General features: G+C 37.8%; 3 protein-coding genes across 7 annotated transcripts in view; 1 reads left to right on the forward strand and 2 right to left on the reverse strand.

Moving 5' to 3' along the window:
- ctnnal1 (catenin (cadherin-associated protein), alpha-like 1) overlaps positions 1-6,815 on the forward strand; it is a 45,822-nt gene extending 39,007 nt beyond the window's left edge. For all 4 annotated transcript variants that reach the window (XM_067503049.1, XM_067503059.1, XM_067503040.1 and 1 more), the window contains 8 exons: positions 1,008-1,045; positions 1,133-1,183; positions 1,560-1,714; positions 2,051-2,099; positions 2,618-2,674; positions 3,817-3,936; positions 4,570-4,653; positions 5,202-6,815. In XM_067503049.1, coding sequence (XP_067359150.1) covers positions 1,008-1,045; positions 1,133-1,183; positions 1,560-1,714; positions 2,051-2,099; positions 2,618-2,674; positions 3,817-3,936; positions 4,570-4,653; positions 5,202-5,372 — 725 coding nt within the window. In that variant the 3' untranslated portion in view covers positions 5,373-6,815. The remainder of the gene's footprint in view (positions 1-1,007; positions 1,046-1,132; positions 1,184-1,559; positions 1,715-2,050; positions 2,100-2,617; positions 2,675-3,816; positions 3,937-4,569; positions 4,654-5,201) is intronic.
- Positions 6,739-8,417, reverse strand: abitram (actin binding transcription modulator). Its single transcript, XM_067503076.1, has 6 exons — positions 8,241-8,417; positions 8,048-8,099; positions 7,782-7,911; positions 7,609-7,685; positions 7,450-7,519; positions 6,739-7,276 (listed from the first exon to the last, which is right to left on the reverse strand). Exons 1-6 carry the CDS (start codon positions 8,320-8,322, stop codon positions 7,139-7,141), a joined length of 549 nt encoding a protein of 182 aa, XP_067359177.1. The 5' UTR covers positions 8,323-8,417; the 3' UTR covers positions 6,739-7,138.
- A 6,929-nt stretch (positions 8,418-15,346) lies between these two features.
- sla1a (Src like adaptor 1a) lies at positions 15,347-20,747 on the reverse strand. Of its 2 annotated transcripts, XM_067503089.1 has the most exons (8): positions 20,587-20,747; positions 19,990-20,083; positions 19,488-19,587; positions 19,210-19,296; positions 18,842-18,945; positions 17,735-17,866; positions 17,156-17,285; positions 15,347-16,630 (listed from the first exon to the last, which is right to left on the reverse strand). In XM_067503089.1, the coding sequence occupies exons 2-8, from the start codon at positions 20,057-20,059 to the stop codon at positions 16,438-16,440; spliced, it is 816 nt and encodes a 271-aa protein (XP_067359190.1). In that variant the 5' UTR covers positions 20,060-20,083; positions 20,587-20,747; the 3' UTR covers positions 15,347-16,437. The 2 variants fall into 2 exon arrangements, with proteins under 2 accessions (XP_067359190.1, XP_067359197.1); XM_067503096.1 differs by lacking the exon at positions 20,587-20,747 and having other exon boundaries at positions 19,990-20,233.
- Positions 20,748-27,383: the final 6,636 nt, after the last annotated feature.

A 27,383-nucleotide genomic window follows, 5' to 3' on the forward strand; every position in this document is an offset into this window, starting at 1 on the left:
CACAGACAGAGAGTACATTTAAAAACTTGGGCCTGTGCGATTGGGTGCATATTAACCCGTGATGGTGACCTGTTGATTTACACATGGACATACACTATATTGCCAAAAGTATTCGCTCACCCATCCAAATAAATGAATTCAGGTGCACAAAGCAAGGTCCATAAAGACATGGATGAGTGAGTTTGGTGTGGAAGAACTTGACTGGCCTGCACAGAGTCCTGACCTCAACCCGATAGAACACATTTGGGATGAATTAGAGCGAAGACTGCGAGCACTGTGTATTATGTATTTCATAAACACACTCCTAAACTTCATGGAAAGCCTTCCCAGAAGAGTTGAAGCTGTTATAGCTACAAAGGGTGGGCCGACGTCATATTAAACCCTGTGGATTAAGAATTTGATGTCACTAAAGTTCATATGGGTCTAAAGGCAGGTGAGCGAATACTTTTGGCAATACATTGTATATTTGCACCAAGTAGTGCTTGATCAAAGTGCTATCAAACACACTGTACATCTAAGAAATCTCAAAATTGCAAAAGATGTTTTAGTATATTATTAAGACATGGCTACCCTCAAGAATGAGACTCTCATATAGTGCAGTACAAATACAGTAAATAGTGTAGCTTTCTGGGTTAAACAATTACGTGAATTAAACAAATTGTGTTGAAATGTGGTTAATGTGCTGCATTATTTTATGCAAATCGATCCCCATAAACGTTTCATCCCTATAGTGAATTGAACTGAACCGTGATGCTGCTGTTTATGGTGAAAGATAAAAATGTGTCATAGGTGGACACTGTTGGTAGCAAAGCCATTTGCCATTAAACCTAATTAGTGAATAAGCATAACTGGCTTCCCTAATTGTTAAAACTCTAGATATAAACAAAAGATTTTTAACAAAAAATAACTACACTGCATTTTTTCTTTAAATCATATAATTATCAGTAAAATATGTATTGTTCTTCTACTTGTGACTTAATATAATAACAAAATCCTTTTATTCATAGGAGACAAGAAACCTTATTTGTCCCTTCCCAGACCTGGGGTGAGTATCACACCAGCCATCCTCATGAATGTTCCACTGGTAACATTTTTTCAATCCTGTTATTAATGCAATTCTCTTTTCCCACAGAAACACTCAGCTAACCTAAAGAGTGGCAAGGCTGTCAAGTTGGATGCAGAGGTAGTATACCAAAAACACGGCACAACACTCTCCGTCTCATACCCCGTTCTGACAGCAGCATATTAATCTCCAGGAAACTCTGTGTTGCTCGCTTGAAGAATTGATTGTGTTCATATGGTAATAGGCTGCAATTTTGCTGGCTAGCAGTTTTTCATATGCTGAACCACCACAGGAAGCAGAATTAGGCTGATTATAGAATGTCTGAGTGTATTAACAAATCAAAATAACCCTGTTTGCTTATATACATTTTTAAAATCACATCCATTATACTTCAGACTCTCACATAAGATTACTTTGTGTGTGTGTGTTTGTGTGTGTGTGTGTGTGTGTGTGTGTGTGTGTGTGTGTGTGTGTGTGTGTGTGTGTGTGTACGCAGGAACAGACAAGCATGGCCAAGCTGGGCCTGGAGCTTCGTTTGCTGTCATCAGACGTGGACACAGAGGTGGACAAATGGGAGGAACAAGAACATGACATCGTCCGACACAGCCAGAGCCTGGCCAGTATGGCCTACAACATGTACCTGTTCACCAGGTAGCCTGCTGGTACCACTACATAGACAAGCACTTGGATTTTTTTTATCCTCAGTTTGTTGAACTGCTATAATTGTTTCAGAGTGTTGTAAAGCCTCCTGAGCATCCAAACAAGTCTCATTTGGAAGCTTCATGTCCCCAGCTATTGATATTTACCAGACGTAGTTTGAGGAACTGACAAAACTGACATGACAATGACTTATTCTGACAATAAAATTATTGTATTTCTTTCGAGTTGCAGGTTTTGTTGATTTATTTTTGTTGATGTATTTTGTGATTATCTTTTTCATCATGTTTCAATTCTTATTTTTCTCTGTATCCTTTATTGATTCTCTAGAGGGGAGGGGCTGCTTAAAACAACGCTCAATCTTTTCCATCAAGCTGAGGTATGTATGTTCATATCCACTTTTGAGTCAAAACCGTAGATCGAATTGGTAAATGAATGCAAGTGTTTCATTAAGCTTTAGACATGCTTGCACCAGCAGATCGGTTGTTTAGCAAATACCAGTTTCCCATCATTTGCTTCCAGCTTGTAAATCAGAGCCGGGTGAGAACTTATCAATATGAATGATGTTCCTCAGAAACATAAAGGGTAATAACAAAGAACGTTGCATAGAGAAATGCATCCTATTGAATTAAGATCATTGTCAATAATGCTCAGTGATTTGTAGAATCAGAGTCCCATATGTCAGCTAGGATTTATTCCATTTGGGGTGAACAGAGGAGATAAGAGAGGAACAGTAATGAGAGGGGAAAGCGGTGGGAAAGCATACTGATAAGAAAAAGCAAGCTCTCATAATATCTTTTGACTACTGAATGGCTTGCTGGTAGGAGTTAAAAGACTTATAGATTTGATTGTGTTTGTGGGAGTTTTCTGATTTTTGCCTTTTGTGTGACTCTTCAGGTTCTTTCTGAAGAGGGGCTCCAGCTGTGCTCATATCTCCACACTTTTTCCACTCAGGTATACACTAATGCAAAAAGGCTCTCTTTTATAAAGTAGCACATTTGTACAGCTAAGTTTGTGAGAGCACATAATGCTAAATGCTAAACATGTCCACATAATACTTTGTGCAAGTAAAAGAAGATTAAAAGCTCTTTAGAAAAAAGAAATGAATGCGTATTATTTTAGATGCACTTATTCTTTATTTTTATATACTTGCTTCTCTGCTGGAATCTGATTGACTAGTTTACTGAGGGAACATCTGTACCAGTAGATGTGTGTAGAAGCAAGTAAAAGATCAAATGAAGTCTAAGACAGAGGAAAACTTTTTCTTTTAAACAGAATAAGAGCTGCTAACCCATCTGCATGCAGGCATACATACTCACCTGTGCCCCCTCCCATGTTACACATCTCACACACACACACACACACACACACACACACACACACACACACACACACCGATATCCCACATTCTGGCATGCCACAGTGCAAGATCCGCCTTATAAATCACACAGCGAGAGCAGGAAATTAAAGCTGTCACACACTTTCACTGTCTTCTTTTCCTCTGAGTTGAGATCCAACAAACAAACATACAGTAGACTCTGAGCCTTCCTTCCACTAGGCCTCCTCCAACTCCTTCCCCAGGTCCTCTAAGTTTAATTAAACAGCTCTTTTGACAGCCATTAATGACTGGTATTAGTCACTGCTGTGTCTGTGTGTGCGCATGGTTGTGCACATATGCATGTGTGGAGGGAATAAGGTTGGGGGAGTTGACAGCAACCACCCAGGACTAATTCATAATAAGGAAGCCCCGCTCTTCAAGTTGCCTCATGCTTTCTGATTAATTACATCAAACAAACTGGTACTAATGTCCCCTGTCTCACACTCCACTCCCACAGTTTTTTGGCTCTGAACACACTTGTAGCACACCTGTGCTGCCTCATTAATTATTGAAAGCTATTTCTGAAAATGAGCTCGATTATTATTGATTGATGTTAAAATTTTATTTAGTATATCATCCTTTATTCTTTTTATTATGCTTAATTTGAGTGTTGAACAAATGCACTGTAAATTTAAACTACAGCTTATCAGTGTCTGTACTCATTAACTCAGACAATCTCTGAATGACACTCAAAAACATCTCCTTTTCTCTGTTCCAGCTGGTTGACGAGGAAAAGTCAGCAGTGGTGACAGAGATGGAGAAACTGGTGGCATTATGCCAACAGCTGCAGATGGGGGCTAAGACTCCTGTACAGGGCAAGACTGCCACCTTCCAGAAGGTACCAATACTACGCTTGAGCGTATTTTGTTTGTATTTCCAGTTATTATAAAAAAGTTATAAAATTAATTGTTTTTCCCTGAGCCTGTTCCATTTAATACCCATTAAACTAGTAACACCACACAGAATGTACAGAACAGATGTGCTGCAGTTATTCTTTTCTGAAAGAGGTAATTAGCCCTGACATCTTTAGAACTACAACCCCGACAACAGACAGGCATAAATGAAGCACTGAGCACACAATAGAGCATCCCTACCCCTGATACTTCATTACTGGCTACTGCATAATCTTTGAGTGATTTACAAGTAACACCATTATCAAACACAGGGTGCTAGATTAATGAATGTCTCTGAGAAATAATAAGCATCTTGGACTGGCATGAGCTGCGTTTGGTCACCGTGTAATAAAGGCGAAGGTTGGAATCAAAAGACGGGATGACGAATACTGTGTGTCCTCAGCTGATTGAGTGTCTCTTTAATATGTATTTGCTCCAGTTTCAATTCAACTCCATACGGATATTCACTTGATCATTCATAACTAATAGAGTGGGTGTTTCTCATGGACATGGTAGGCTGCTAAGTTGTCTGTGCTTTCCCATCTTAAAGTTGTAATGTATAATTTATTTGTCTCTAGGTGGACTCAACCATTCAGACCACCAGAGGCATTTTGACTGTGGTCCTCTCCTTCCTCCCTTTTTGTAACAAGCTCAATAGAAAGGTGATTGCAACTCAACAGGAGTTATGACTCAGAGCATTTTTACTGTAGCCCAAGAACAAATTAAACTTTCAACATATACATAAACAACACTGACATAGTAGCTTAAGTTGATATGGCAAATTTGTTATCTGCTTAAACCTGCAATATTAGCATTAATTTGGAGTTGGTTTTGGTCTACTAAAATATTTCGCTCTCTAGCTGCTAAATGCTTCACTATGTTCATTTACCAGTCTCGAATTGTCTGTTATAAACCAGTAATGTACACTGCATTTCACGACAAGTTGACATCATGATGTATTAACTGACTATGTCCTTCACCAGTTAATGCATCGTTGTGTAGATTCAAATTTTCTTTACCAGTGTGAGTAAAGAATAAGTTTCCAAAGAATTAGTTTCCAAGCTGTAAAACCAAATTCTTATTATTATTCTTATAATTATATATTCATTCATTTTAGTAATTGTAAGAGCTTGTATTTAATTGTATTAGTTTTTTTTTAATGTTTGCTGTTCCTTTTAGTTCATTTTCTGTCAATACTATTTGTTTGCAGTACAAATCAGAGAGGAGTAGCCTGGGTTCCCAACAGGACTGGAGGGAGAGGCCAGATGCATCCACACCTGTCAAAGAGGAAGGAGCGCTCCACAGCAAAAACACCAATGGCTTTGGTGTCAAAACCTTGGAACAGCACATGGCTGGTCTTAACCTCCTGGAGAGCAAATAAATCAGGAAATAGCCACCTCCTTTTATTTGATTGGAGCAGCAGAAGAAGTTATCCAGGAAATTCTTTACTCCCCTCATCTTCATGCAACCACCACAGTGGGCGAGAGCCAGAGGATGAAGATTGTTCTTGGGTCAGTCAGAGTTTGTATTTGCTGCCAGGATGATGAATTAAAGGGTTTAATAAAATAATCAGATACTAGGTATCTGTGCCCAGGGGCAGTTTTACGCCACTAGCTTGTTTCCTAGAACACCAGTTCCCCTCCAGTCCACAAGATGGAGACAATCAGCCAACACTAAGACTTAGCCATTAGCAGTAAGCCTCTTCAGAGAGGGGCCTGATTTTTTTTAATTAATTTTATCACTTCTCTATCGAGCTACTGATAAACTGATTGTAAATTAAGAAACCACTCCACTTAATACTTAGTTCAGCCATACATCTGTCTTCACTATGTGCCTCTGTGTAACAAGCCTATTAGCTTTGTAGTGTACTGTAGATGTGTTGCACATTTTAACCAAATAGCAAAAAACAGTGAAATGGCTAAAACCCACCATGCATGATGTAAGCACCATCAACCACTTGTGTCTCTCTTGTCACTGTGTCATAGGTTTGTAATGTTAACTCGTTATGTAATGCTAGCTATAGTGGTACATCCTGTCCCTGATCACTGGCACTGTACTGAGTGTTTCACTTGGATAAATAAGTATCTTATAAGTCAAACATCCCATATTATATAGCTATGGAATATGCCCCATGTGCCATATTAGTAAGAGAAGCAAAAAATCAATTTGATGCCAAATATGACTCCTCATGAAGATGCTGTGATTTTCAGCTTATTACTAGTAGGAAATATAAAGCTCTTAGTCTTCCAGTGTTAATTACTGGAATATTTTATTTTGGCCTGATTTCACCAAAAAGTCAGCTGGTAAATATTGAGCTCATCACTTAAATACTTTTGTGAAATAAAGTCATTACTTTATAATGTCCTGAGTATTAGCAAACTATATTCTGCTTATACGGTTATATTCTTGACTTTTTATCTTCACAAATGGCATGTAAGATACTTCAGAGGTGGCACCTGTGTTAAATGGAGCATTGAAGTGTACCAGTAATGAAGACTATTCCTATGAAGCTGCCTAGTAGGATAACGTGTAGTGGTATATGGTATGTTTAATGTGGTACTTGAATCATATACACACACACAGTATGTATCCTAGAGTAATGACTTTGGTACTAGTAGAGGGTGTGATAATGACCCACCACCAATGATAATGAATGATTACGAATAACCTATGTTAAGTTGTTAGCATGTGAGCAGCTAAGGATGCTGGGTATTGAAGTGGCTCTACAGATGTGAAGAAATCAGATCTAGTTTTGGACCATTTATTCTTTTGACAATTGAAAGATTATTAAAAGTGAAACAAAATAAATGATATTTTTCTTAAATCTGTTGTTTTTTTTAATGACTGTTTACAAAAATAATTAGAGAATAGAGAATTAAAACATTGTCATACTTACTGAAACAATAAATAAAGCTCTCCAAAAGGTCAGTTCTTCCTGAAACCTTCCAACTCTTCAAGTGAAAAAATAAAAATAAATGTATAACAATACAGAGGCAGAGTGCAATGCTTGCATTTTATGTGAAAGTCCTTTTGTGACCACAAATGTCACTATGCAAGAAAGCATCCACAGCTTTTACTCAACCTTTTGGTCAGGATTCGAAAGGAAGGAGATCTTATCCAAAACAGTTCAACTTCAACAGAGTCCTGTCAGGGGGGTTGTGTTTCTGTAATACTTCGTTTGGAGACAACACACTCAAATTCCTCTCTGCTCAGGAGATTCTCCGTAATGCTTTTGCTTTCCTCAAACTTTGGCAGGATGACAGCAATGTATCCCTCAGTGGATGGCTATTCAAATTTGACAAAAGACTAGTAATACAATTCAAAATTGTTTTGCAAATATGCATCATTGGCATTTTAAATTATAAAATGCACAAATGCAAATGATTAGCAGCACATGCAATTACCGTAATATATATTATCCACAATAAGGATCTTACAGTGTAATGTATACAAATTACCTTTTCCAGAAGAAGGGTGGGTGTTTCTAAAATATTCTCATTGACCTCTAGAAGACGGCCCCGGATGCAGCTAAAAAGATAATAGATTTGTTTGAGTGATGCTGACATTCACCAAGGATGCAGAAATGTTTGCCTACAATAACAAAACTGTTAACCCACCTGTAGATTGTGTATTCACTGTCATCTGTGCATGTTATCCTACACAGAGGTGCTAATTCAGTAAGGAACTGTCCTCCCTATAATGGGGGGAAAACGATGAAAGGCAAAAATGACCTCATAAACGTTTGTAAACCCCAAATGGGCCAAAAGCATGTGGAATTCTACAAATTTACCCGCTTGGATTTTCCAGAGACTTTATTGCTCAGCCGACTGCAGCCATTGCTGATCTGGTAATTGATGTTTTTGATTGTGCGTCCACTCTGAAGGATGGGATGAGTCTCTGCTAACGTGACGACGCATAATCTGTAGAGAACACACATTTTACATAAAGGAGCATTTAATTCGCGGCATTAAATCATGGGTCTATATTGAAGGGTACCATTAAAAATCATAACCACTTGGGTCTTTATCCTCGGTGTTTACCCATTACACCTGTTACCTGTTTGAATGTTGCAGGATGCAGTGGTCCTCACATTCTTTTCCCTTCATATCTAAAGAAAACAGAGCAGAATTGTCAGGTAATTATGCTGACTAAGACACATTGTGTGATCTCGAGCATTCTGAAGTTAACGTTAGCTGACTTAACTTAGCCGCCTAACGGCTAAAATAGGATAAATTTCGGGGAGATTTACCGGCTCTGTACCAACGAGTGTAATATCGGTCGATAACCGAAGGCGCATTTTCTTTTGTGTTTTTCTCTTCTACACTATCCATCTGAAATATTCACCAGTCAGGCTTGAACTATGTGCTACAATACACGAGCGTATCCACACTACTTCACCTTACATTAGTGAATGGTGTAACACCAACATGCGTCCGTCTTTAAAACGCACCCCACTATCAGAAGGGTTCCGGATATTTTTTTCTGCGGAAGAAGTGGAAAAGACTCTATAAGTAGGCACAACTGTATATGCACATGACACGTCAATTTAGTACTGTGGTAATTTAAAGTACTTCTCCTTTGGATAGTTAAGCAGATATTTACACATTTTGCCAGTAGAGAACTTTTCTCCTTGTTGGATAGCTGATAGCATGTTGCAAGCTGGAATATAAATAGCCTGGATTACAAGCTAATTGTTACCTGTGGCAGTAACTGACCCAAGACTGCAACTTTCCAAATTAATATGCAACACTGGTATAAGAAGCATCACAAGGTGATTCCTGCATTATTGTTTTATGGTCAACCTTCCTTGTTGAGGAGACTTGTATTATAAATATTACTAAATACATTTATCATTTGATAAAAAAAAATCTGCAGGTTAATATGGTCAAACTCAAACTTTTCTACATGACATAGCAGTTCTTCACTTTGCCCACAAGATGTCAGGCTACTGCTAACAACAAGTATAGTCGGTATTTTATTTAAAATTTTTAAACATTACACTTGCAGACTCCTGAGACGACAGGAAAGTTTATTCAGCTGCAGATCTTCTGCGTGATACCTCTATATTCATCATCATATATGTGTAATGTTTTCCACTTAACTCTAATGTTTCTCACAGACGGCAGATAGCCGTACAAGATTCTTCTTCCCAGTTGATTATGTAATGATGAGGTCTGAGAGAGAATGGATGAAGGAATGAAGGGGTGTCCACCTCCTAGGATCTGACAAACGGCACCTCTCTGACGTAGACCAACCACATACCAAAAATGTTTTAGCTGGATGTGCTACTTGGACACTGTGGACAATGCTGAGGGAACAATTTTGTGGAAATAATGTTGGCTTTGGGCGGATTAACTAATGATGACTTCATCTTGGTCATATAATTGAGAGAAATAGCGTGGAGGAGCGAGAGAGCCAAGCTGACATTTGAGGGCACAAGGAGTTTTCCATATCTTTACTCATCATTACCAAGACTTGGAAAGTTTAGCTTTCAAGACCCATTGTAATGACTTTTTCCATTACTCCTCCAACTGTGTTAGGCTCTAGTCTGCATTTAATTCAGTGATGAAATACAAAACCACTGTGGAAGTAGTGGATGCAAAAGGAGAATCCTAAAGATATGCAATGCAATCTTATGTCACGATTTAAATACAGACATGGCCAATAAAAAAGGCCCTCCTTCATATGACACTTGACTACAGTGCTTGTGACCTTTTCCACAGAATATTCATTAGCTGCAACAGAAAAGGTAGATGCTCAGTAGCTGAAGTTACTTGAATCCATCCAGTAGGTGCTGCCACTTATAGAGTGTGTAACAGTAAGCAATAATGCAATGCAATGCCCCCAGTCAGAGTAAACATTGTTTGAAAGTTTGTGAGGTTGAATGTTTGATAATAGGATTTTTGAGTCACAGGGAAAATTACCCATATGTCCTGTTATTTAGCAGGTATTTACACAAAAGTATGTGTTTATTAGTCTGTTCATAGCTTATGTGTATCTGCTACTCTGCGTACATTTCCAACCTTTCAGTTACTGCTTAATGTTAGAATGACACATTTGGTCTCCCACTCTTCAGGAAATTTTAAGGCTGGCTGTCAGACAGGCATCTCAAGTGTCTCCAGCTGCACAGGGTTTTTTAGTGTGTGATGCACACGTACTGTAGCTCTACATCAGCTACTGCTATGGCAGTTCTTCTCTGGCCTGATGTTTATGTGTTTGGCCCCAGCAGCCTCTCCCTCCACATGGAAGTTTGCCAGGTTGTTTTTGTAGATGATTCTTTTTGCCAGAGAAGAGCCTGATAAGGAAATAGAAACGTTCTGCCCAGTGGTGTTGCTGCCTGCATGTCTTACAAAAAGCCTGTGACATGTTTTTCTTACTAAGATGGTACTCACCAAAGTAAAGTTACAGACGTAAAATTGATTATTTACCTCATTATAGCACTAAGTTGGCACAAAGTTTGTAGCAAGACAGGCAGTTTAGATATTTCTCAATTGTGATACAGATGGAGAGATTTATTACACGAATGAGGATTTCTTTTCCTTAAGTGGTTCATGCAGACAAGCTATCAGTAACACTTCAATGTCTAGTGAGGGAATTGCCTGCAATCCAGCATTACCCTCCACATCTCATCGTTTGATAAATTTCTAGGAAAATGAAGAGAAGTACGGTGCGGGAAGAACAACCTACTCTTATTTCTGGAAAGCATTAAGACACAAGCATGCATTTGCTATTAAACAGATTCATCATATGTCAAAATACACATTTAAAATCTTCTGGATTGTGTCGTTTCGTGTCGTTTTATTTTTTCAAGCCATGTCAAATGGACTAATGTGTCAAATGATTACAATTTCTGATGAGAGCAAGCACAGACACATGTGAAAAGTACTAAAACCTTGTAGCCTGGTAACACCACACAACCACAAACCGCTTTAAGTCTGCTGTGGACCTTTGTTGCATGCCCTACCTTCTCTCTTTCCTCCCATGTTTCCTGTCTGCCTCCTTGGTGTAAACTACAACATGAAAGTTTGAAAAACACTCCAGAATTTACAGGAAAGGCGTTTTAGTGTTAGAAAAAGCACCTAACGTGGAGGCAAGTCGAGTTCTAAGTATGACTGAAAAGAATAGTTTAACATTTTGCTTTTCTAGAGAGCTGGAGATTTGTTTGCTATTTTTATTTTAAGATTAGCCAATAACTGATGGCTGGCATTTCATATTTAACAGACATATAAGAGTCATGTAAGAGAATTTTTCCATTGTGGTTTGAATGAGCAACACAGTGATTTAGTACAGGTAGCATGACTAGAGCTAGTCACTGAGACATTTGCTTGTGATAAAGAATAAAAAAGATGTCAGATTTATGTTTTAAATATGAGTGTATATCTAGAGTACATGTGTGTGAGAGAAAAGGATTTAATGTCCTTGGCAGCAGTTGTAGTTACAGATTGTCTTAGCCAAATTAATCACCACTGTTGTGCTATGTGGAAACATTAGAAAGAAAATTAAAGGAAAATGCACAGTAGCTTAGCACATTCTCACATTTAAGGTTTGCATGTGTGCGACACAAGGGATGATTTCATTTGACATCAGTGATAACCCCTGACTGCAAACTCTGAAGTGCAAAATAAAAGGAAGTAGCCTCACATGTTTTGTTTCCACTGATGACTGCCAGTTCAGGGCATTGTATTTGTGATTTGTAGCTGCAAACCAATCTTTTTAATAGAATAAATTACAACTGAATGTACTGTGAATACATTTAATCAAAGGTCAATAGCTAAACGGTGGGTCACTAGTCTAATGGCCTTGGTGTTATTAATCACATATTAGTTTTTATCTCTGTGACATCTCAAGCTTTCATTTCACTGACTGTGGACTGTGTCCTTCTGCATGTCATTCTCTAAAGTTAAATGGGATTCAGCAGGAGCTGATAGCAATGGAAAGAACATGCACACTGCCAGGTAAAACACAAACGTTCATGCACACATGAGGAATCATTTAAAAGTATTGGAGAGTTGCAGCTTTTGATTCTTGCCACATGCTTTCTCTTGCAAAAGCATTAAAAATTTAACAAGACTTTTCTGTGACACTATCAATGGCATATACTGACACCAACTTTTTATGTTCGTGTACGTTTACCAACAACTGAGGTTTTAATTAGATAGTGCCTGCACAGAGCATGTGTTAATTGTTTGTAAGAAGCCACGTGGCGAACAGCTGCTTTGAAATCTCTTCATTGAAAGTGAACTTTTCCCTTAGAGGATCCCTTCACCTCCTGTGTTTGCTTGTAGCGCAGCAGCAGGCAGGACCTTCTGGGCCAGCCAGCAGTTGAACAACAGCAGAGCCAGGTTGTTCTTTTTTATCCAAAAACATATCCTTCAACTGCTTCCCAGAAAAACTCGCCTGTGTCTGACTGAAGCTCACATCCAAATGGTTGTTTTCTTAAAAACTTTTTATTTGAATATCAGGCTGCATTTCATTGAGCTTCTGAAATGTTTCTCTATTATTTAACAAAATTATGTTGTTAATTAGAAAATGCCAAGCACACTAACTAATAACTATTACAGGATCACCCGGCATCAGCTATTGAAGTAGCTGTTTTAACCCTAAAACTAAAGTTTCCGTACACGGAAATGCAAAGGACATTGCACAACGATTTCCACACAGCTTTGCATACTCATGCTGCGGTTCTATTATGATATGTTGTTTACTCACTTAATTTCCCATGGTATGTTTATTTTACAGAAAAGGAAAAAAGCCCTATGAGCACAGTGGATATCTCCACCTCATTCAGCTGCTTATGGGAAATGGTTTAAGGAATGAAAGCAGACACAGATTCCAAACAGGTCACATGAGAACAGCCAATTCTTTGTCAAGAGTTGTGGAACGTTCAAGCTTTTTTTGTGTTTTGTTTGTTTTCCCCTGGCTCTCTGGACTGTCTAGGACATGGCTGTGAGCATTGGTGGAAAAGGCCCTTGGTTCAACATTAAAAGACTTGTTCTCATATGCAGTTTCTCAGGTGAACAACGTGACAGCGCACTTTTGAAGAGCGGTAGTAGAAATTGTCAAAAGTGATTAATTAAGCATGTTCATTTGTTGATTGTCCTTCTCAGCTGTAATTTTAACAATAGGCGAAATGTTTCTGTTTCTTAGTAAATTATTTTTGTTCTGTATTTTAGTTCATTATTATCTGTGGAGCATCAATTTTTGTCACAGCAGCTCAGATTTTACAAAACATTGCATTTTAAGACGATGAAGAATTTGCCACTGTTTTTGACAAACTCAATCAAATATAGAGGAAGAGCATCAGTTTTAATAAATGTGCATGTTTTTGATTGAGCAAAGCAAACATTATTCTGGATGTTTTGTGGCTCACTCGTGAGCATCCAGCGTAGAAGTGGTGAAGTCAGAGGTTTGGACAGCTGGACTTTAGGCTATATGGGAGGATGTGGTGAGATTAGAGGAGCCTGATTAACAGAAAACAGGCTGTAGGAAGAAGAATCTCCCTCCCTTCCTTAATTTCCTTTACTTGCCCCCCACCCCACCCCCCTTCTCTCTGTCCATAAATCCTGTTTCTAGAGACAAAGATGGATGGCGTCAGCTCTTCTTCCTTCTTGCTGTTTTTGTTCAGGGGAAAAAGGCCAGAGAGCATTATTCAAGTGTTTTTCTTGGTGCTTACATCCATTGTAACATCAAACAAAATTCAAATAGGAAACCAGGGACTCAACTTAGAATGCGTTTTGTCTCATGATAAATTAATCTCGAATCTGGTATTTTCTCGTAAGACACCATATGCTGTATGGGTATCTGATTTAGTTCTTCCGCTTGTTTCCCCATTGAGAGTCTTTGTTTCCACCATGTAAACACGCACATGTGTGATGATTGGCAGCATGATGGAGTATTGACTTTCTTATCTACATGGCTATTACAGTAAATGCTCATATGAGCACAGGGTAGTGTTGTTTTTTGGCTAAATGTCCACCACAGATGGGCCAGAGGTAGGAACATTTATTTTGAAGTTATGTTTGGTCTTGGATAAAGTGTTTTTCCCGAAACCGATCTTCTATCCTATTCAGAGATGAACTTTTAAACTTCACCCTTTGCATAACCGACCGTATGTTTTAATGCACATTTGCCAGAGAACAACAAAGTCTATGATCTTCAGAAAATTCCCCTCACTCCCAGTATGACATTGGTTTTGTCTCCTATCTTTTACAGACTAAATACTGACTGGACAGCAGTCTCTGCATGGTGCAGTAGGCTACCAGATGTGTGTGTCTGCATCACTGATTGTTCCACTCAACGCGCATGCATACACACAAACACACCCACACACACACACACACACACACACACACACACACACACATTTGCAGGTACTTTATGAGACTTTAAAACCAGCAAACAGTACTATTTGATCTTTGCTGACTGGTCGCACACAGTTAGCTACAGTTAGCTTAAAGTAAAATTGAGGCCAACTTTGTGCTGGTTTGGGTATACAAATCTTAGATAAACTGTGTGAAACTGATCATAGACAGCATACAGTTTCTTTTAATATTTCAAAGGAAGTTAACCTAGCAGTTAACTCACTGGTAATGATGTAAATCTTCTTTAAACCAGTGCCTACCAACCTTGTTTGCTTGTGACTGCCAATACAAAACAATGTCTATACGGTGCGAGCATCTCAGGCTGGGAATGTAAAACTGCCTGTTTTTCACACAAAAAAGCAATAACTGCAATAATAAAACATTGGAAAAAAAGCCGAATTTCCTATCCAAGTCATCATTTTGAGACCCCTTCAGTTTACTTTGCAAGCACATGTTTATGGCTATAAACTTCTTCTTCTAACTATAAAAACACCTCACTTAGTTGACTTAAACTTTTCCTCAGTGACTGACTGACTTCCCCTTATACACTTGGACCTATTTTTGATACTTTACTTCTTGATTCAGATGCAGGGGCATAGGTCATAAAGCTAGAGATACTAACACATGCTGCCCTGTGAATACAGATACACCAATAGATTTTCAGCTACAGTTTGTACTTTGGGGTTTGTGGTCAACAACGTTTTGGTCAAGCTCCTAAATATGAATAAGGAAGTTGCTCAAGCACAAAAACAAATATGTGAAAGGGAAGTTTGGTTTTACAGGCACAAATAGTTTCAGGCTATATTTCATAAATATTGCAAATTGCATTTGTTCCGATGCATCTTATGGTGATCGAGCTGGATTTTCACAATCATTGCACAGGTAAAGATTGAATTTATGCCCATTTTTGTAATTTTTTTAAAACACTGCTTTGTATAAAAAACACCAGCACCTCAACTAGCACAACAGTCGGACTCTTAAGGCACCAAAAAAGCCCTTTTGTACTATTTTAATGCTGGTCATATGAGTGAGTCAAAGATATACATAGTAGAAGTTAACATTGTGTTGATAATTGTGGCAGCAGCCTGTTTCTGCCAGCTGTGTGTTCTTTAATTAATCTTATAAAATCCCCATGAGTATTGCTCCTGGTATCTACTCAACACCAAACATTAAAAGCTGCTCTAGTCAACATTTTTATATTGACAGAGGATAACATTAGAATATGTTTATAAAGTATAAAATAGTCATCTGAATCTACAGTTCTAAATACCTCTGTTGGGCGTTTTATTGTTTCCTGGTTTACAGCACTGATGCAGGGGGTCCCAACACAAGAATCTGCTTGTGGTAAATATGTTCAGATACACGTTGCACACTACCTTCACAGTAGCAAACAGCAGACAGTCAACATTAGGGTCCAGCCGGTATACACAGTGAAGCATGTAACAATTAAAGAGCCAGAGCTGGTTGGGACCAAAGCGGAGCTAAAAGGAACATTAATATCAGCAACATTTGGAAACAAACATGAGTCCAAATTATTGTTAATATTGTTCCTAGTCTGCTGTATTTGGAAATAAGCCACTATTTGCTAATATGTTGAGCATATTAACCGAGGTGGCCTAAAAGTCTATTAATGTAAGTTCACTTTGGATCTTCAATATGACTATTCAGCTATGCAACATTTATTAGCAACACTGGAAAATAGTTTGAAATCCCCTTAGCGCTTATACACATTAACATAAAGCAACAAAACTCCTAGCATTCAAGTCTTTTCTTTTCTCTCATAATGCAAGACAGTTTCTTTTTCCCCTTCCTGTGCAGAATACACATTTCACAGTTCAATTGCACCATCGTCCAGTTCAGCTCCGTATACTTCCTTTTTATCAGCTAAGTCAAAGTGTAAGTCATCATGCAATTTGTGTTATTGTTAAAGTACATAAAAGTGCTCACATTAGATTCTAAAACACATTGCGATGATTAGGATGTTGCTTCAGTGAAACCTTCTTCCAACAGTGGATTTTGGAGAAGGAGGACCTTTACTGCTTATGATTTGAATGTAATCCAGTCTTTTGAATCCCACTGCTGTCTCTACAAGTCATCAATATTTGCAAAGTTGTTCTCAGGAATAGCATAAACAGATTTGCTTTTCTTCTTCCTGCTCTCTGCCTTCACCTGTGTAGGGTTTTGAGTCCCAGAAAAGGACATGTAGGCAGCGATGCTGTTTCTGACGCCGTAGCTCAACATGTTGTCATTGCAGCTCTCTGTGCTGACCAACTGTGTCCTATAACAGATGATACAGAATTAAATGAGAACACAGAATTACAGTTTAGTCCTTCACCTGTGAATACAATTATAAAATTGATGATTTATTTCTGAGATCAAATGACCAGGTGATCAAAGTCTACATCAATGTCAATTATAGAGTCAAAACAATAGAAAACACTAATTGGCAGCTGTTCTGATAAAAACTTCATCATATATATATATATATATATATATATATATATATATATATATATATATATATATAATTTTACTGATTTTACTTTGAGGATATGCTGTTTGAATCTCTCTGGATGAATTTGGATTGATCAGATAAAACAAGCAATTAGAATTTTCACATATTTCACAGATAAACTAATTATTACCGCTATAATCTATATATTCTAACATTCAATCGGCACCATTTTGACATTCAAGACTAACAGCTGGTGACACCAAATGAAGAGCTGTCTGCCAGAAACATTATGCACTACCGTGCTGCCATGATTAGCTGATAAATATCATCACCAAGCCACTATTGTACCTGTCTACTTTCTTCCAATCAAAGTTGTGTCGCATTACTACGGGCGGAGCTGCAGGATTTGCATCAGACTGTGGGGTCATGATGGACAGACAGGGGGAGGTTAACACACAGCACAAGCCATCTGAAGTGTCTGACGAGACAAAGAGAGGGAAGTAAATACAGTTGTCAGGTTTTAAAAACAAACGACTAATATCATTGCATGATTTGCATTAACTACTTTCATACTCCACTGCCCAAGCGTATACACAAACCAAACTTGTGAAGGGGGTTTGGTGGGGATGTGTGTCAACCAACAATGACAGGACTATGACAATCAATGCTGACACTTTTTCTCTGAGCACGCACCAGTGGTCATTATCAAGCACTCATATTATATCTCACTTCCTGTTGTGTTCTAAAATTGTGCTGTCAGAGCAGGAAATATATTGAAAGCTGAAGAAACTGTTCTATATTAAGGACATGAACAAATATTTTCAGTACTCAAATGTGTTTGCCGTTGCCTTGTTTAAATTTTCTTAACTTTTACACATCTTTCTGTTTAGTTATTCTATGTATCTAGGTGTTTGTGCGTCCACCAACCTGAGTAGTGGTTGATCATATCTTCAAGGCACTGGAAAGTGAGTCGGGGGGAGATGTAGTACCAGCTGTTGTCCAGTCTGAAGATGCGATAGTGCTTTACTATCCTGTGCCTCACCGAGAGTGAATACATACCTGAGGGTTAGAAATACCACGTAGTTAATGATAAAAGCCTAGAATAGGTAAATAGAACTGCTCTTTTCATGAATACAAACAAATAATGCACTAGGATTAGAAACGTCAGAAAATCGATGACATTTAAATACAATGTTAGGCGGATGTAAAAAAAGGAACATAAATGTCAGTTCTGTAGTGTGAAGTCTAACTCCTCCCATCCTTAGTCATGCTAAAAATCCATGTACTGGAAAATATTCCTATTTAAAATGTAATATAAAACATTACATACAGTAAATAGGTTAGGTTAGGCTACGCCAGCTGTTTTTATTATTCATGCTGTTTCCAGTACTTGTGTTTTAGTCTAACACTCTGTAGGTTTTATTTTAATGCTTTTTGTACTAACATGCCTTTAATTTCATATCTATCTTTGGGCATTGGTGCATTGTTTTTTTGTTTTTCTTTTTAGCTTGTTTTGTTGTTTGATTTCTAATTCTTGTCACTGGAGAATCTGTGTATTTATGTAGAAATAGCAGTTAAAACTACAACATGCAACTTGTGATAACCTAAGACTCCAAATCTATTCACTCTGCTAAGTCCTCTCTCTCCCTGCTCTTCTGTGCTCTTCAGGAATTCATCGTGCTCCTACACTTTCTATTCAAGCGGAAATTCTTTTTAAACCTCTGATTATTCAGAAGCGCGAGCCTTGTCAAAAAGATGATTAGATCATATCTCTCAGTCACTCTGGATCATAGAGGCCTTTGACATCAGCTATCTACTTTATGGTACATTTTGGAGCATGTGTTTATCAAGAAAAGCACCTTAATTTTGTCTTCTTTCCTTCTTCTTGAACCTTCTTTTTTGTGACAGATCTAACAATCTGGTCTTGGCCTGCATTTACTCAATTCCTCTTGTCTTAGTATCATCCTTATCTAGTCTTAGGAAAGTTTTTACAAGTGACCATGTGCATCCAAAGAGACTCTGCAGAGTTCTTACCTCTCTCCCTTCTGCTCTCCCGCACCAAGAAAGAGCCCACTCTGTTCCCAGGAAGAAGCAGCAGCTCTTCGGCCTTCTGTCTCTCCACTCCTTCAAACAACCAACTAAAGAAACAAGCTATGAGTTACATTAAGCATATGTGGTATTTTTAATCTTAACAATGAAAATCTCAGTTTAATTGACCTTTTAACCTTAAAATAGTCACATAGAGCTGATACAACACATCTAATAGCTAACATCTTGTGTTACTAACATGCTCCATTATCACCCCTAACGCACTTATGTATTGTATAGGTTAGTGGAAGAAGACCATTTCTGTATTTTTATTTTATACCATTTTCAAACATTATTATTAGATCTGTACTTACCCGTGGTAAACTTTGGCCACATGGCTGTTGGGTATGTAGTTCTCCTTCCCTGTTTGGTAAGAGCGGACTCTCCACCAATAAGCCTCCCTGTCCAGCGAAAAGAGACAAAGGGGAATAAGCAACTGATCTCTTGTCTGAGTACTTCTCTATACTGCAATATTAGAGCACCAAGTGATTCTTTCTTTCTCCATTTCGTCATACATATTTGTGTTCTTCCGTGTACAAAATGTCTGTCTCCACTGAAAATGCGGAAAAAAGTTTAATCTTGAAGATCGTACTGTGCAATGACTCTGAGCTTCTCTCCCATTTTGTAAATGGGCTCGCTGATTTCAGGGGAAGGGTAGTCCTGAAGCACCACCACGATGTCCTCTTCAGAACCTGCCAAGAACAATGTTTAGAGCATTTACTATCAACAAAATGCTGATACACAGGCATCATGATTTGGAATGTCCCCAAAAAACATGCAACTAATAAATTGTCAGTTAATGTTGTTTGTTTGAGTTTGTTTGAGAGTAGCTTACTTTAGCTCTGATACTGTGAGAATAACTTGGCTGTACATACTATAACAAATAGGTAATCAGTAATGAGTAATAGCAGTGTATAGTAATAGTAAGCAAATAAATCCACATGATAAGACATGATGGGTGAAAATGATACACAACTTCAGTGCACAGAGAACGTAGAAGCTGTTACTGACAGCAGTGAATAAAACTTGCTATTGTTAAAAGTACTTAAACCACAAAACAGTCAATACAAATTTAAGTTGTAAGGAAATCTTACTCTTGAGACAGCTGTCGGGGTTTTCGCTGTTGACTTTCTTGGCAATCACACCATTCACCATATTACCCATCCTCCAAATCGACCAGACTCCGGCCTGAAGTGAGGGCAGCAAAGAAAGAGCTAAAAACGTCCAGCTCGAGGACTCAAATGTTCAGTCATGTATCAATCTGTAGTTTTTATATTACTAAACAGCTCTCTGCCACTGCACCATGATGTTTGTTAACTTCCTATATACTGACCATTGAACTACTCTGTATCTCAACTAAGTGATTCGTTGTAGAATGGGGAAGCTGAGGCTAGATGCTATCACACATGATTTTCCATTACAACACTTCTGTATACTGACAACTAACAGTTAATCATATTTAATTCATATATTGCAAAACCTGCTGCCAGAACACAAAGCCCAAGTTCATTGACATTATGATTAATCAAATTACGTAGATTTCTGTATGCAATTCAAACAACCGCGTCTATGTGACAGCTCTTAAGGGCTCTTAAGAAACATCACATAGCGTTGAGATGGCCAGTATGAAGAAATAACGGTTCCTTTCTGTATGTAGCAGAAGCATAAGATGTGGTAAAGTAGACACATACCTGTAGGACTTAAGGCATCAAGTTTGATAAGAGACAAAGGGGGCCGAGCAGTGCATGGTGGCAGCAGTGGAATCTAATGCCAGACAGACACCATGTTCACAAGAGTTAACAGGAATGGCTTGTCATAGTATGTGGTGACAGCTCTGCATCTGACTGCAAGCTCGCTTCCTGTAATGAAATGAGGAAGAGAGCAACCAGAAGTGTTGTTGAGACACTTAACAAATCGTTAAAGAGTAGTGTGGAACTGAATGTACTTATTTAGGCAATGAAATCTCTATTGTTGCCTTTTTTATTTTTACATTCCCAATATCTTATATATTCCCAATATATTGAAATGCAAAATTTTACACGGTGACTGGCTTTGTCAAAATGTTCTGTACTCAATTTACCATTTGAGTATTTGATGCTGGATATGATGTATTTAATGTAAATAATGCTGCTACAAAGCTTTTCATTATTTGAAACTGGCAACATTATTGTTACAGTATATGACCAACACGTTTCAGCTTATGGCCTTCATCGGGGTCTTTTGATGTTTGGTGGGACACCCAGAGGTTTATCTGACATGCTGCCACTACAGAAACGTCATACCCATGTCCCGGAGTAATAGTAATATCGGAAACACAAGTCTATCAGTGTCCGTCTAAAAGCAGCTTGATTCAAATTAACTGTGCTTAGTAATAGCAAATTTACTTAAACACATTTACTTTCTTCGCTTCACATTTCTTTCAACAAAAAGGACAGGAGAATAGAAGTGAGAGAAATATAAAAATGTTGCCATATTATATCCCATTAATTTAATTTTTTTTCCTACTTTCAGTAGGAAACTGAAGGTGTGGTAGTGTTATTTCAAACCTTCATGTTTATCTTGTACAAGTCTAAAAGTATGAAATGGTTTAACTATAAGTTTAGGGAACACAAAATCATCTAGTTTCAAATCCGAATTCACAGACTGATGTGTGTGTTTATATTGTCTCTTTTATGTCAACACTAAAGTCACTGATCTTTTGCAAAAGCAGAACTAAAATACTTTTATACTGACAACCATATGACCAAATTTATTCTATTCCCCCAAAACCCACACAATCAAAATGTCAAATTTACAACATTCAGCTCTTATATAAGCATTGATGGAGTATGTCTGTAGACGCAGGTTCCGGGTTACATAACAATTATCGCTGTGTGCCACACTTAAATATTCTCAAGACAACTTAGCTCATGTATTTTCCATATTAAAACCAGGACTAGTTTGCTCCAGATCATTATGACTCTTTCTCCTGCCACCTTTCCTTTCTAAAAAAAAAAAAAGCAAAACTGAGGCTAAAGCAGAAATCAGCCTTTTTGTTACAGTTAAAATTGATTAGCAATTTTTAAAAAAGTAAATAAATAGGTTTAATAAATAGGTTTCTTATATGAATTCTTTCCACATCTGCACGAGAAAGCACTGGGCTGGCAGTTCCTTTGACTGGATTCCTGCTGTGTATTTGTGTTTGACTGTGAGGAGGAGAGTCATTAAATATTCCTTAGACAAAGTACGCAGGAATTTGGACGTCTAAACCAAACTACTACTAATCTGTATTTTAGGCTGAACTGAACAATCTTTTTGCTAAATGTAGAAAAAAAGCCACTGCTGTGGCTTGATGGGTGGTGGCTTGTGTCAGATGCCAGGACTTAAAATGTTGTGGCTGCGAGGAAGGAAGGAAGTCTTCATCAGCTTTAGATGAAAATAAATATAATGCTAACATGTAGCTTGTGGACTGTAAAGCGCTTACAATTTTATCATACACTAGGGTTTGCAACACATCCTGTGGTGAGTTTTAGGCATTTCTAGAATGTTTCACAGTTGATTTTACAGTTCATCCATGAAGTATTCACTCGAGGGTGTAACTGGTGCTAAAGGTGCTTCAACAAAGTATTAAACAAAGGCCTTGAATACTTTTGTACATGTGATTTTTTTTACTTTTAATTTGCAAAGATTTTTAAACAAACCTCTCTCACATTGTCATTATGGGATTGGTGGTTAGAATGTCTGACGATAATAATGAATTTTATCCATTTCGGAATAAGTAAAATAACAAAATGTGGTGCTTTTTAGTGTATACTACATATGTCCAGCTTCTAGACTTCATTGTCAATGTAAAGGTCAAAACAAAACACAATTGTCATGGGAAACAACAAAGTCTAGAAGAAAAAAAGGGAGTTAAAAAAAACACATATACAACAAACTGTGTGCGAGAGTAGAAAAAAGATAAAGATTAGCATAGCATTAACTATTGGACAGTAAAAGGTTTCAAGCATAATATATTTCATTATGCAAATACTCAGTCTGGAACAATTCTCTCATCAAGTTCACAGCTTTCTGTTTTTGTATTCAGCACCTGGCTCCTGTCACTGACAATGCCAGGGCCATGTGTGTTTTTGAGTTACTAGCAAACACAACACATGTAAAACTCAACTAATGGGACTGTGCACATTGATGCACAGCTCAATGGACTCTTTGTTAGACTCTTTGAACTCAATGGACTCTATTATTCAGTCATGGTAATTAATCGAGAACCCCTCCTTTCTAAATTGACAACAACTATTTATGTGAAATCGAACTAGGGAAGTGTTTTGTTTTTTGTTTTTGTTTCTCTGGCAAAAAATTATTCTTAAAAAAATATTTTAGAAAGGTTAAGAAAAAGAAGCAATTCAAGGAGAAGGGGGCAATAAGCTGTTGTTTCCATTACTGCTAAAACCATTAATTCAAAGATTCCTGTGTTAAGTGAACACAAAAAGACCCTTGCAGACAAGCAGCCATGCATCTGCTTTATTCCAAAAGGCCAATATGGTAATATTTGCAGGTGTTAGATAATTGTTAAAGAACTCTGCATGACTGATGTGTCCATTTATAGCAAAATATGGAGGTTCAACTTTTAAAATAGAGTCATATTTAAGCAGCCTTGTCTGTGCACCACACAAAGACAGATGCTCTTTGTCTGTAACTGATATTGGCTACAGATGCCAGGGCTGCTCTGTTAGAGTGGGGATTTGTTTGAACATTTCAAGGAGAAGAGACTTCTCCCCACCCTCTGTTTAAAATTACAAAATTACTGACTGTAGGGAGTTCCCATCATAATTTAGTGTATTTGTTTTTTTGTTTTTCTAGAAGCCTATGTCAAGTTCATGTGACTCAAACCTTTTTGGTAGGGAGTGGAAGCAAGAGGTGAGTTTTGTTATAATGACTTTTTCCACAGTTCCCATTTTCATAAAAACAATACACATTCCACATGCTCAGACACCAGTATTTAGTCCTTCTGTGGTTGTCATGTTCTCTCACTGTAATGACTAGTATCTAAATACAGTAGCAAGAGTGACCCCACTGGACTGAAAGCCACAGATTGACAGGAACGGGTTGTGTGGGTATATATGCATATGCAGCTAGTTTAGCCACTGTTTCATCCTCAGACTTTATAGGTTTAAAACACTTAGAGCCAAAAATACTTATGTATAGAGCCCTAAATTCTCCACCAGTTAGTCTGTAATCATTAATGTTATGTGGTCTATGTTTGTGGATCATCCAGGCATCTGGAGCATCTCATCCTCCAAACCATCTGCACAAGTAATCAGAAACACTCTGCTTCTCACACCCATTAATGTATTGCTTTAAAATAAGTATTTTTCAGAATAATGTTATGATGAATTTCGACAGCAGTGTTATTTCTACTTGCTTATCTAGTGATTTAAATAGCTTTAAAAAAAGAGCATTTTGTCCGTGAGCACTGTTCAGCAGAATAATTAGGGTGATTTTAATGGTAACCTAATTGGATGAAATTGTATTAAGTAATGTGAGACTGTATTCGCAATTTACTGCATCATTATTACAGGGGTTTGTGAGGAAAGAGGCCACAAGAAATTGCAAAGTTGTTCTCTGCTTCATTGTTTTTGGCGTGTGAACACAAGTTCCTCAGTGAATCAACAACAACAACTTTTAGACTTGAAAACTTTTCCAGACCTGAACATTTATTCCAGTCTGCTATAATAAATAAGACCTGACTTAATGGCTTAGGAAAGTATTACTCATAAGAATTACATCACTGACATTACTGTGAGCCACGACCACCATTAAAAAAATTCCAGTACTGGACCATGTGATGGCACTTAGTAACATGGAGGTTCTTAAGAGAAGTGTCAGATGGATTGTCTTAACCAAAAAGCAAATGTGAACAAAAGCTACAGTGAAAGATGTTGGACCTTTGATGCCACTCTTTCATCTCATTCACTGTCTCATTCAAGTTAAACCCTCTTTAATACGTTTGAATACTTTTTTCAGCAACATATATTTACAGTCATTAAATAACTTAATAGTTGTCGTTGTTTGTGGGGGACGCTGCCCTTAAAACTGAGTCTGCTTAAACTGGCTTTGTGCGCATGTAGAGATGCAGTCCAGCTTAAGTAATTTTTAATTTGATCCCCGCTGTAAGAGCCTCATCATTTACTGCTCACGCTCCTGATGCTGCAGCAGAGCTGAGTTCATCTTCTCCTCATGACTCTTTCACAAAAAAGCAGCTGAAAAATTTTTGTGTGGCCTTTATTGTGAAGCAGATATGCGGTGTGTTTGTAATTATTAATGCTAACTAATCATGCTGATCATTTTTAACATTTATGTTTTTTTGGCTGTGATGTGAATATATACACTTGTTGCATCTCCTGTCGGAAACATATTTATCTATTATGTTAATTTTATAAAAGATACATGGGGTAAACAAGAGTTCCAAAGTAGGCACAGTAGCAATTTAATAATTAAATTCTGTAATGTTACCGAATGTTATTCCAGGATGCATTTTACATCAGGCATCTATTAGTGGATCAGGTGCTGTCTTGCACTAATTGTGCTATTAAACTAACAAGTCACCCCGCAGTGTAATCCCCAAAGGTGTGCTCAGCAACGAGGGAAAGTGCTCCTAATGTCAGGGTGTTATTCAAGCTCTGTAATCACCGATGCTATGAGGGCCACCTGTGTATTCTGGCATCCCCGCCCTACACCTCTATGCGCATGCTCACACACACACACACACACACACACACACACACATCAAGGATAATGCCAGCCTTCACATCCTTAGCAGGGTAACTATCAGTTACTTTGCCAGCCAGCCCTGCCAAGCCCATAATGAGAGTCTGCATCAGTGGACCAAGTCCCTCCCTTCAGTGAACCAGATGGGAGTTTACCATTTATCGCTGCATCACCATGTATCACCTAGTCATTACAGGCCAGCGAGCTATTTTCACAACGCGTGTTTTCACGGCGCACCTGTGAAAGTACACCCACCTCCCTACAAACATACAGGCACACTGCTGCTTTTAAGACATGTAAAGCTCCAAAAAGCCCAGAGCCAAATCTGATAAATACTGTAGTCAGCTTTGGTGTAGGCATGTGTTTGCGCCCTGGAATCATATAATGAGTGACGTATAACCATGTGGAATGCAATAATTAGCCATCCTAGGCAGATTGTGTCATGTAGATTTGTGGCATGTTTGTTGATAGAAGGTTATTTTTGTCTTGCGGGCTGTTCGTAAAAACTTTGCCATTTGATTATTTACTAAGTTTCATTTATATTTTCAGTTTAGTTAAATTTAAGGATGTGAATGAACACAAATACATCAAACCAATTCAGTGATATTAGTTGGGCTCTGACCAGCTTATGATCCTTATGTAACTTTTCAGATAAAGGAAAGCCAAGCAGCTGTTACTTCACAAAGGAAACCATAACACACTTTCCCCCTGGCTGCTTTTCAAAATCATTCAGAGACTGCTGGCACAGAACAGGCAGATCATTTGCTTTATTACTTTTCTGAGAAACAATCCACAACGGAACTTTGTCAATTTTAAATGCCAGCACTTTCAAAATGTATTTCTAAGCTTCTCGGCTTACGGCAATATATTGTCATAGATTCAGACTTTTTGTGAAGAACACACAAGTCAGTTTGATGTGAAACATAACAAATTAACAGACAGTATATGCTGACAACTGTTAAGAGCTGAAATGTTAATTTAGAGCATGTGCTAAATATTGTCTACTAAAGCACACTCGAGTCAAACTTCCTTTTTTCTCTAAAGTGAGACTATATAAGTTAAGAAAGCAGATATAACCCAGCTCTCCACAAGTGAAAAAATGAATTCCTGAGAAGTAAACTTCACACAGCTTTACACGCTCAGATGTTTTGCCACAGCCCTACATGGTATCAAATGACCAGTCACTTATGGTAACTAATGTTATCAGCTTTTATTTTACAAAAATTTCTGAGTTTCCACTTTGTCTTTAAGACTCTTTTTACATGTGGGCTGTAACCGCACACATTTATACATATTTAGTATTAGCCTCAATAACTGCTATGTGAGTATCTCTCAGAAATATTTTTTTAGCAATCACAATATGTGTATATTTACAGATTTAAGAAAAACCGATAAGGTCAATATGCGACACAGTTGAGACACTTGTAGAGGCTTTAAAGAGCTTTAATGTACAAAAACGAAGCGCTTTGTGCTGCTGACAGTAATTTGACAAAATCATAAGATGGTTTTCCTCTTTTTACAAAAACACAAAAGCTTAAATGGCTGTACAGTTTTTCAGTTTTTAACTACTGTGACGGAGAAAATGTATTCTTTCCTTACGCTTCCACTAATGTGAGTGATAAGTAACATGATTCATGTCATTTCCCTCATTCTTTACATTCCTGCCTGATGATTTTACTTTGGATTCCACCTTGTCAAAGCCAGAGCTGACCATTCCCCTTCTTTCATAGCTATTTCTGTA

This window comes from Channa argus, chromosome 1, assembly GCF_033026475.1.
Source record: "Channa argus isolate prfri chromosome 1, Channa argus male v1.0, whole genome shotgun sequence".
Taxonomy (NCBI): domain Eukaryota; kingdom Metazoa; phylum Chordata; class Actinopteri; order Anabantiformes; family Channidae; genus Channa; species Channa argus.